General features: G+C 51.0%; 1 protein-coding gene across 1 annotated transcript; it reads right to left on the bottom strand.

The window, feature by feature from the left end:
• Nucleotides 1–1,827: 1,827 nt before the first annotated feature.
• Nucleotides 1,828–6,327, bottom strand: CALR (calreticulin). The gene is made up of 9 exons (XM_002761788.6): nt 6,166–6,327; nt 5,704–5,805; nt 5,314–5,517; nt 4,761–4,855; nt 4,453–4,662; nt 4,254–4,367; nt 4,014–4,157; nt 2,702–2,794; nt 1,828–2,613 (listed from the first exon to the last, which is right to left on the bottom strand). Exons 1-9 carry the CDS (start codon nt 6,254–6,256, stop codon nt 2,413–2,415), a joined length of 1,254 nt encoding a protein of 417 aa, XP_002761834.2. The 5' UTR covers nt 6,257–6,327; the 3' UTR covers nt 1,828–2,412.
• Nucleotides 6,328–11,222: the final 4,895 nt, after the last annotated feature.

Below are 11,222 nucleotides of genomic sequence, written 5' to 3'. Positions count from 1 at the left end.
GCTCTGCCAGCACACACGGTCTCATGAGGGTGACGCCATGCCCATTAGCGGTGATATCATGGGGCTACAAATGACTCTGGTGTCCCCACTTACACGCTCAAATGAGTTTTCTTTCTTGATATTTAACACAAATTTTCATGTACTTGCACTTGTTATAGACATACATATTTCTTCTGTAAATATATTTTCTGCCTTTTCCAAATGAGTGTCTCTGTCACCCAAGCTGGAGTGCAGTATTGAGATCTTGGCTCACTGCCCTCTGCCTCCCCGGTTCATGCAATTCTCCTGCTTCAGCCTCCCGAGTAGGTGGAATTAAGGGGCCCCCAATCACGCAAAGATACTTTTTTTTTTGTATTTTTAGTAGAGACTGGGTTTCACCATGTTGGCCAGGCTGGTCTCAACATCCTGACCTCAGGTGATCCACCCGCCTGGGCCACCCAAAGTGGTCGAATTACAGGCCTTGAGCCACTGTGCCCGGCCCCCAAATGAGTTTTATTCTGGTATGGCCATCCTGGCAGCAACCCTGTAGAGCAAAGTGTAAGTTACTGAAAACTAGAAATACCTGAAAGGCCACCAAGAAGCACAGAAAAAAAAAAAAAAAAACCTTAAGTTGGAAGTGGGGACAAGGGGTCATTTCATACCCTCATTCTTGAGGCATTTGGGTTTTTTTTTTTTTTGAGACGGAGTTTCACTCATTACCCAGGCTGGAGTGCAATGGTGCGATCTCGGCTCACCGCAACCTCCACCTCCTGGGTTCAGGCAATTCTCCTGCCTAAGCCTCCTGAGTAGCTAGGATCACAAGCGTGCGACACCAAGCCCAGCTAATTTTTTTTGTATTTTTAGTAGAGACAGGGTTTCACCATGTTGCGCAGGATGGTCTCGATCTCTTGACCTCGTGATCCACCCGCCTCGGCCTCCCAAAATGCTGGGATTACAGGCGTGAGCGACCGCGCCCGGCCTGCATTTGGATTTTTGAAATGAACCTACAATTTTAGTTCCTGGGTCTCCTGCCAGTACTTTTAATATGACCCCAAAAAGTATTTAAAGATGTTAACTTTCAAAGCCTTGCTATATTAAATACAGAATTATTTCCATAAATCCCTTGGATGTACCAATCATGGAGGCTTCCCAGAGGAGCTGGGCTGAGCCACAGGACCCCAAAAGGAATTGAAGCATGAAGGAGGCCAGTTTAAGGGGCAAGGTGAACCAGACTGTGCCATTGCACTCCACAGCCTGGGCAACAGAGCAAGACTGTCTTAAAAATAAACAGAGCTCTCGGTGGCTCACGCCTGTAATCCCAGCACTTTGGGAGGCCGAGGCGGGTGGATCACGAGGTCAAGAGATCGAGACCATCCTGGTCAACATGGTAAAACCCCGTCTCTACTAAAAATACAAAAAATTAGCTGGGCACGGTGGCGTGTGCCTGTAATCCCAGCTACTCAGGAGGCTGAGTGAGGCAGGAGAATTGCCTGAACCCAGGAGGCGGAGGTTGCGGTGAGCCGAGATTGCACCATTGCACTCCAGCCTGGGTAACAAGAGTGAAACTCCATCTCAACAAAAGTAAAAATAAAAATAAATAGAGCTCAAACTTACCCGTTAGGTTCAAGCGTCCACTGAGTTGATACGTATTTACAGCAGCAACAGGCATTCCCTCGTTGGTTTTGAGAGTTGTGGGATAAATAAGGGACCCTGGAATTTTGTGGAACACTCAGCAACAGCTGAAAAAGGAGATATACTGGAAAAGCACCCCCTCCCCCACCGACCACCACTCCAAAAAGACCACTGCTGGCTTTCCTGAAGTCTTTCCCCAGAAGGAGACGCAGGAGGGAGACACAAAACTTAATTTAATAGAAATTTTGTTTGTAGTTCTTACATTCTCAGTGTGAGCCGATCTGGGACCCACTGCCCCACCCAGAAGTGGCCCAGTCCTGGGGGCAGGGGAGAAAGGGAGGGGTGAAATGAGAAGAGCCCCATTCTTCCTCAGTGCTGGGGGACTGGAGATGCCACCCCCTTCTTCTGCCCCCCTCTGGGCTCCAGGAAGGAGAGCAGATGTAATCTTAGGCCTGCGGCTTCTCCACACCACTGCCCCCCAGGTCGGAGGGGAGCTAAGAGATACGGTGAGAGAAGGGGACAGAAGCAAGAGAAGATGTTGATCAAGAAAGATGAAAACCGTGGGCAAGGGCTGAAGGAGAATCAAAGATAAAACACCAGTTAAAAAAGAAAAAAAAGAAAAGAAAAAAAAAGGCACGGGGATAGGAGGAGTGGGAGAGGGGAACAAAACCAAAATCCACCCCAAATCCGAACCAGCCTGGAAAAAAATGAAAGTTCTCGAGTCTCATAGAGACATTATTTGGCGCAGCCGGCTCTGCGGCGGGAGCGCTCAGGTCTCAGTCCAGCCCTGGAGGCAAGCCTCTACAGCTCGTCCTTGGCCTGGCCAGGGACATCTTCCTCCTCATCTTCTTCCTTGTCCTCCTCATCCTCTTCATCCTCATCTTTGTCCTCGTCATCGTCCTTGTCCTCTGCCTCCTCCTCCTCTTTGCGCTTCTTGTCTTCTTCCTCCTCCTTAAGCCTCTGCTCCTCATCCTGTTTGTCCTTCATTTGCTTCTCTGCTGCCTGCAGGCAGAGCACATACCTCAGGGCCTAGCCCCCGCCCAGCCCTGCCTGCCTGCCCCCCACCATCAGGACTGGGACCAGGCCTCACCTTTGTTACACCCCACGTCTCATTGCCAAACTCCTCAGCGTATGCCTCATCGTTGGTGATGAGGAAGTTGTCAAAGATGGTGCCAGACTTGACCTGGGGGATGAACGGGAAGGATGGTCAGAGGTGACACCCGACAGCCCTTGCTTTGGACAGGATTTCCACCTGTGGTCCTATAACCACTAAACCCTACTGCCTGCATCTGCAGAGAAGACCAGGAACACTGCTGACACTGGCAGCTAAAAAGATGGGAGAGACAGCCAGACACGGTGGCTCATGCCTGTAATCCCAGCACTTTGGGAGGCTGAGGCAAGCAAATCACTCGATACCAGGAGTTCAAGACCAACCTGGGCAACATGGTAAAACCCTGTCTCTACTAAAAAATATATATATATAAATTAGCCCAGCATCGTGTCGCATGCCTGTAATTCCAACTACTCAAGAGGCTGAGGCATGAGAATTGCTTGAACCTGGGAGGCAGAGTGAGCCAAGATTATACCACTGGGCTCCAGCCTGAGTGACAGAGCAAGACTCAAAAACAAAGATGAAGAGACTCAGGTGCTGGATGCCAGACTGCCTGGTTCAAACCCCGGCTTTGCAGTTTCCTGCCCCTATGACCTTGGGTCACTGACTTCACTTCTCTGTACCAGTTTCTGTTTCTCTCTCTTTCAGGTATGTACTACATGCCAGGCACTGTCCTGGGCACAGAAGGTATTTTAGTGACCAAAAAATTCAGTGCCAGCTTTTTTTTTGAAACAGGTTCTCACTCCATCACCCAGGCTGGAGTGCAGTGACACAATCATGGCTCACTGGAGCCTCAATGCCTCAGGCTCAAGTGATCCTCTTTCTTCCTAGATAGTTGGGATAACAGGTATGCATCACATCTGGCTAATTTTAAAATTTGTGTAGAGATGAGGTTGCCTCACTATGTTGCCAAGCAAGGTTGAGTTGTCAAACTCCTAGCCTTAAGCAATCCTCCTTCCTCAGCCTCCTAAAGTACTGTGATTACAAGGGTGAGCCACTGCGCCCAGCCCCAAACTTTCTGTGTTACCTGACCACCTTCTAGCTTTTTAGGGGTATTTAAAGAAGTTGATTTGCATAAAAGTACTAGGGGAAGTACTTGGTGCACAAAAAGTACAACCTCAAAGGGGCTGCTGTGAGGACTCCATAAGGACAGACCAGGAAGTACTGTTTAGAGAAGTACCATCTTGAGTCAGACCTTCCTGGGGTGTGATCCTACCCTGTCCCTTTCCTCCTGGGTGATGGTAAGCTCTCGAGGTACCCCAGGGATCCTCCTTTTCCCTCCAAGTCTCACCTGCCAGAGGTCCAGGCCCAGCACACCAAAGTTATCATAGGCATAGATATTGGGATCAGGGGAATACTCGGGATTGTCAATTTCTGGGTGGATCCAAGTGCCCTTGTAATCTGGGTTGTCGATCTGTCGGGGCTTCCACTCACCCTGCAGAAGGCATAAGGGAGAAAAGAACCAGAGGGTGAGTGAGGTTGGTGGACTCCCCACTGTGAGCTCCAGCCCTGCTCAGAACCCCAAACTCACCTTGTACTCAGGGTTCTGAATCACTGGGGGTTCCCACTCTCCATCCATCTCTTCATCCCAGTCCTCAGGCTTCTTGGCATCAGGGTCAGGAATATGCTCAGGCTTGTCCCAGTCCTGGGGTGTAGAAGAGGTCAGAGTTGGCCCAGCTGTCCTACACACGCTCCAGTGTGGAAAGCAGAGCCCCTCCCCAAACACCTACCTCAGGCTTGGAGTCTGTGGGATCATCGATCTTGGCCCGCTCATCCCAGTCTTCCGGTTTTGAAGCAGCAGGATCCTTTATCTTCTTGGGTGGCAGAAAGTCCCAATCGTCCTCCAAGGACCCCGACTCCACCTGGCTGTTGTCGATCTTCACCTCGTAGGTATTGTCCGGTCGCACAATCAGTGTGTACAGGTGTGTAAACTCATCATCCTGAAGAAGGAAGGAGGTGAGTGGGGCCCCCCGCAATCAGACCGACCTCTGAACTTCCCATGACAGCCATCATTTGCCACCACCACCCCCAGGCACACCTTGCAACGGATGTCCTTGTTGATCAGCACGTTCTTGCCCTTGTAGTTGAAGATGACATGAACCTTCTTGGTGCCAGGGCCACAGATGTCAGGACCTAGGTGGGAAACACATCCAGTTAAGAGTCAGAGACTACCCACCATTTCAAGGCCCTCTCCCCTCTTTACAAAAGGAAAACCTGGTTCTTAAACTTGGTCTGTCAAGGCTAAAAAGAGGGACTCAGACCTTGATGCTGTCCTGAATGAACTGTGGCTGGAGCCTCAAGTTTAAAGAAAAAAAATGAGCGTTCTAGAACTCAACATCCTCATTTGTAAGATTGGGAAGTAACTATATACAATCATACAAATTAAATTAACAGCCTAGATCTGGGATAAGGCAATAAATTGTTGCTAACTGTGACCTATTCTTTTAGCTCTCCTTCCAAAGAAAATCATGATTAGTAAATGCTTTCCATCCTCTCAAAAATCACTTTTCTGGGATGTAAGGAACTCAATGGGGTCTGAGTCTCCCTCCAACTAATGGGACAGAGATCAGCACCAGGAACCAGCCCCTCACCGAACATGATGTTGTATTCTGAGTCTCCGTGCATGTCCGTCTGGTCCAAACTACTAGGAAACAGCTTCACATAGCCGCCCCCACAGTCGATGTTCTGCTCATGTTTCACCGTGAACTGCACCACTAGTGTCTGCCCTTTGTTGCTAAAGGGCTCAAAACTGGCCGATAGAGCATAAAAGCGTGCATCCTGGCTTGTCTGCAAACCTGAAACGGAATAGCAGTGAGGTCACCGTTGGGCCCTGACCCCCGAGGACCCAAGACCTAGAGAATACAAACGACTCCCCTTTCCTCCACCTGCTCTCCTCCTAGGGGACTGTCCCAGCTGTGTGCAGACAAGGACTTCTGCCAGGAAGTCCTCCCGGATCAGAGCACCCACTCCTAGGCTCTTACCTTTATCTTTCTCCTGGTCACCGTAGAACTTGCCGGAACTGAGGGCAAATTTGCCAAAATCTGACTTGTGTTTGGATTCGATCCAGCGGGAAGTCCACCCATCTAAGTGGGAGGTTAGAGGGGGGAGGTCAACGCGGTTGTGCCGATTCCCCACCACCAAACATCTGCCGAGAATCAAAAACTGCTGGGGACAGGGAAGGAGATCCCCGACTCTCCCCACCCCAACCTCTAGTTTGACACCTCAGGTGCCTTAAGAGATCCTCAGGCGAACCCTAACTCCCGCTGCGGGAGGCCGCTGCGCCTCTGCGCTCCCCAGGGACGCAAAAGAGGAATAGCCCTCGGCTCTAGGCCCTGGAGGCCACCATGTTGGTCCCCAAAGCAGTAATTACGGGCAACAACGCAGATCCGGGATGGGGGCCAGCCGCGTCGGCGGGGCAGCCTCGAGGCGAAATCAGGCGTTACCTCCGTCCAGAAACTGCTCCTTGAAATAGATGGCGGGCTCGGCGGCAGCCAGGCCGAGGAGGCCGAGCAGCAGCGGCACGGATAGCAGCATGGCGGGCCGAGGGGGCGGCGGCGCGCTGGCCCTTTAAAACGACTTTGGGGCAGCGGCTCTGCAGTACGGACGGCCGCCGCCGCCCGCCTTGCACCTTTATACCCATCCGCCTCTCAAACCAACCTGACCAAGCCCTTGGGCCCGCCCTTGACACTTTATCATTGGTCTGCGCTCACGATTGTCTTTTTCCATTGGATCTTTATCGGTTCACCATGTTAGGCTGCGCCTCGGAACGCTGGGTTCCCAGATGGCCGATTTCTATTGGCCTCACCGCTGACCAATGAGAGTCGACCACGCGTTGTGGGGGACGCCCTCTGGTGGGGCGGGGGCCTCGAGCCCCTCAGGCCAGGTCATGTGACCAGATCTAAACCCAACCCCGCCCTCGCCCGCGTGCGTCTTTCCTCATCTGGGCGTTTAAAGCACTGGCGCGAGCGCAGGTGTTTCCACGCGGGACCGGAACCATGTCCCAACTTCTCTCCCTCTCATTCCCTCTACCTGGAGGGGCTGGGCAAGGCTTTTCTAGCCATTCGGGAACCAGTACCCTACAGCCGCTCCCCCATCTCCGCCCGGGATTGAACAGAGCTCAGGGGTTGTGGCCCTGGGGCTTCGCTGCACCCCAGTGCTACAGCCACGCGGGCCAATGGGAAAAATGCCAACTCTCTCCTCCTTCTGCCCCTAGTGCCCTGGCAGCCTATCGGACTGCTGCTGTGCGACCTGGGGCAAGTCACTTAACCTTTCTGAAGTGACAGACGCCCCTGAGCAGCCAGAGGGGACGACCCTCCCTGGTCAGATGCTACCCAGCCGAAAGGCTTTTAACGTTTTGAAAGCTGTCCTGGGACAAGAGGGAAGGAAGGCTTAAGGATGTGACTCCTGGGGTGGGGACAGGGTTATTACCCAGGTTGCAGCAGCCCCTTTACTCTCTTCTCAACCGGTAAATGAAGGGGGTCGATGTCTTGTGGTCTCCCACAAACGGCCTGGCTTTTGCAATTAAACGTCTATAGGCGAGAGGGCCGGGGGTTCCGTTTGGGGAGGGAAAAAAGACAGACGGTAGGGACGATAAGGTGCTAGGGAGATGGGCAGGACCCCCCCCCCCACCTCGACCTCGACTGAGTCTAGTGCCTTCTTCTGAAGCTAGAGAGACGTGACTGACACCAGCACCCTGCCCCCACGCTGCAGAAAGGAGGAAGGAGAGCTGGGGGTTTTCCAAAGTCTAGGCAAATAAGCCCTGGACCTGGGAACCCGGGAGTGGACTGTGGAAGGAGGGAATGAAGGGGATCCAGGAAAGAGGGCGGGGAGGGTTGCTTCCTAGCTAAAGATAGTCAGAAAAGGGAGGAAGGAACAAATTCTTTAAAAGGGAAAACAAAGTTGGAAGGGGGGGAATAATCTGGCAAGTGTTTTTGGTTAAAAAAAAAAGAAAAAGAGGCCGGGCGCGGTGGCTCAAGCGTGTAATCCCAGCACTTTGGGAGGCCGAGGCGGGTGGATCACGAGGTCAAGAGATCGAGACCACCCTGGTCAACATGGTGAAACCCCCGTCTCTACTAAAAATACAAAAAATTAGCTGGGCATGGTGACACGTGCCTGTAATCCCAGCTACTCAGGAGGCTGAGGCAGGAGAATTGCCTGAGCCCAGGAGGCGGAGGTTGCGTTGAGCTGAGATCGTGGTGGCTCAAAGTCTGTAAAGCCAGCACTTGGGGAGGCCAAGGAGGGCAGATCATCTGAGATCAGGAGTTCAAGACCAGCCTGACCAACATGGAAAAACCCCATCTCCACTAAAAATACAAAAATTAGACGGTCGTGGTGGCACACACCTGTAATCCCAGCTACTCAGGAGGCCAAGGCAGGAGAATCACTTGAACCCAGGAGGTGGAGGTTGCAGTGAGCGGAGATTGCACCATTGCACTCCAGCCTGGAGAACAAGAGCAAAATTCCGTCTCAGAAAAAGAAAGAAAGAAAGAAAAAGAAATGGTGGCCGGGTGTGGTGGTGGGTGCCTGTACTCCCAGTACTCAGGAGGCTGAGGCAGGGGAATCACTTGAACCTGGGAGGCAGAGGTTGCAGTGAGCCAAGATTGCAACACTCCACTCCAGCCCACCAGTCCAACTGATAGAGTGAGACTTTGTTTCAAAAAAAGAAAAATGAGGGCCTGGCACGGTGGCTCACACCTATAATCCCAGCACTTTGGGAGGCCAAGGATGGTGGATCACGAGGTCAGGAGATCAAGACCATCCTGGGCAACATGATAAAACCCCGTCTCTACTAAAAATACAAAAAATTAGCTGGGCATAGTGGCACGTGCCTGTAATCCCAGCTACTCAGGAGGTTGACACAGGAGAATTGCCTGAACCCAGGAGGCGGAGGTTTTTTTTTTTTTTCTGTAAAGATTCTCCTGCCTCAGCCTCCTGAGTAGCTGGGACTACAGGCACACAACACCATGCCCAGCTAATTGTTGTATTTTTAGTAGAGACGGGGTTTCACCTTGTTGACCAGGATGGTCTTGATCTCTTGACCTCGTGATCCACCCTCCTCGGCCTCCCAAAGTGCTGGGATTATAGGTGTGAGCCACCGCACCCGGCCTCAGAAAATTTTTTTTCAAGACCCAGGCATTGTGGTGCCAGCCTGTGGTCACAGCTACTTAGACGCTGAGGCAGGAGGATCAGGATCACTTGAGCCCGGGAGGTTGAGGCTGCAGTGAGATGTGTTCCTACCACTACATACTCTAGCCTGGGTGACAGAGCAAGACCGTCTCAAAAATAAATAAAAATAAGCCAAGCATGGTAGTTCACACCTGTAATCCTAGCACCTTGGATGCTAGGTTCACACCTATAATCCTAGCGGAGGCAGGCAGATTATTCAAGACCAGCCTGGGCAACGTGGTGAGGAACCTTGTTCTTACTAAATACACACACACACACACACACACACACACGCCAGACAAGGCCAGGTGCAGCGGCTCATGCCTGTAATCCCAGTACTCTGGGAGGCCGAGGTGGGTAGATCATGAGGTTAGGAGTTTGAGACCAACCTGGCCAAAATGGTGAAACCCCATCACTCCTAAAGACACAAAAAATTACCCAGACACAAGCCACTGCACCCAGCCAGCAGATCTAGGATTCTAATCTACCTGTGCTGACATAGTCACCACTGCCTACATGTGACGCCTGACCATTTGCAATGTGGTTGGTCTGAACTGAGATGTGCCGTAAGTGTAAAATACATATCAGATTTTGAAGATTTAGTATGAAAAGAAGTACAAAACATTTTATCAGTCAAGCTTTTTTTTTGGTAAGAGTCAGGGTCTGGCTGGCTTCGTGAGGTGGGTCACACCTGTAAAGCCAGCACGTCGGGAGATGGAGGCAGGAGAATGACTTGAGCCTAGGAGTTTGAGACCAGCCTGGGCAAGATGGTGAAAATCCGTCTTTACAAACAGCAACAAAAAACAAACACACACAAAGATTAGCTGGGTGTGGTGGCTCACACCTGTAATTCCAGCTACTCGGGAGACCAAGGTTGGAGGATCGCTAGAGCCTGGGAAGTCAAGGATACAGTAAGGGGTAATTGTACCACTGCACTCTAGTATGGGTGACAGAGCAAGACCCTGTCTCAAAAAAGAAACATGTTTTGCATTATATATACACACACACACACACACACACATATATATACACACACATATATATACATATAATTTCTTTCTTTCTTTCTTTTTGAGACGGAGTTTCACTCTTGTTACCCAGGCTGGAGTGCAATGGCGCGATCTCGGCTCACGGCAATCTCCACCTCCTGGGTTCAGGAAATTCTCCTGCCTCAGCCTCCTGAGTAGCTGGGATTACAGGTGTGCACCACCACGCCCAGCTAATTTTTGTATTTTTAGTAGAGAGGGGGTTTCACCATGTTGGTCAGGCTGGTCTGAAACTCCTGACCTCATGAATTGCCTGTCTTGGCCTCCCAAAATGCTGGGATTACAGGCTTGAGCCACCGCACCTGGCCTTTTATTGTTATTGTTGTTATTGCAGTTTTGCTGTGTCCCCTAGGCTGGAGTGCTGTGGCTTGCTCTCGGCTCACTGCAACCTCCACCTCCCAAGTTCAAGAGATTCTTTTGCCTCAGCCTCCTGAGTAGCTAAGATTACAGGTGCATGCCACCATGCCCAGCTAATTTTTGTATTTTTAGTAGAGATGGGGATTTCATGATGTTGGTCAGGCTGGTCTCGAACTTCTGACCACATGATCTGCCCACCTCAGCCTCCCAAAATGCTGGCATTACAGGCATGAGCCACCGTGCCCAGTTGGAAGGTTTATACTTTATAACTTCATTTCCAACTCTCTGCAGAACTTTGGGCAAGTCATACCACCCTCTGGGCCTCAGTTTTGTCACCTGTATAATGGAGTTATATCAGGATCTACATCGTAATGTTTTGGAGAGAAAATGAAATAATGCCCAAATTTGAAATTAGTACTTAGCCCATAACTAAGTACTACCACATAGGAGGTAGTCCACACAGATTAGCTGCAACCTTGACTTACTAGGTGAATCCCTTTCCCCTCTATAAAAAGGGATGGTCCCTACCCAGCCTACTTTTGAAATTTTAAAACTAGCTGACATCGCCAAAATGACCATCTCTGGAGCCCACCACCCACCACCCACCACCTCTCGGAGGGCAAGAGAGAATACCAGAAGGGCAGAAGTTTCTGTACCCAGAGAGGGTGAAGTCCAAGGTCACATAGCCTGCTCGAAGTGAGGCTAAATAAAACCCAAACAGGGCGGTGCTTATGACCTTGAGATAATAAATTTTACCTCTCTGGTCAACCAGACACCACTGATGGAGCCAGGGCGGAGGTGGGAATCAAGTCCCGAGCACCTTTTGATTGCTCAGGCGCCACTCTCAAGATGACTACACATTAAGACCTGCTCTGCGGTTAGACACGTTCAAGATGGCGGTGCACGCTCCGGATTCCGGTTCCGGTGGCTCA

Source organism: Callithrix jacchus, chromosome 22 (assembly GCF_049354715.1).
Source record: "Callithrix jacchus isolate 240 chromosome 22, calJac240_pri, whole genome shotgun sequence".
In the NCBI taxonomy this organism is placed as follows: domain Eukaryota; kingdom Metazoa; phylum Chordata; class Mammalia; order Primates; family Cebidae; genus Callithrix; species Callithrix jacchus.
The sequence above is the reverse complement of the archived record's forward strand: the minus strand, read 5'-3'. Positions and strand labels throughout refer to the sequence as shown.

What these genes read in the sequence shown, in the direction of transcription:
- CALR (XM_002761788.6), bottom strand. Translation starts at nt 6,256, where the DNA reads ATGCTGCTATCCGTGCCGCTGCTGCTCGGCCTCCTCGGCCTGGCTGCC. An exon ending in AGAATACAACATCATGTTCG is followed by an intron (nt 4,856 to 5,313) that starts GTGAGGGGCTGG and finishes TTTCCCACCTAG; the next exon opens with GTCCTGACATCTGTGGCCCT. An exon ending in CCACAGACTCCAAGCCTGAG is followed by an intron (nt 4,368 to 4,452) that starts GTAGGTGTTTGG and finishes TCTACACCCCAG; the next exon opens with GACTGGGACAAGCCTGAGCA.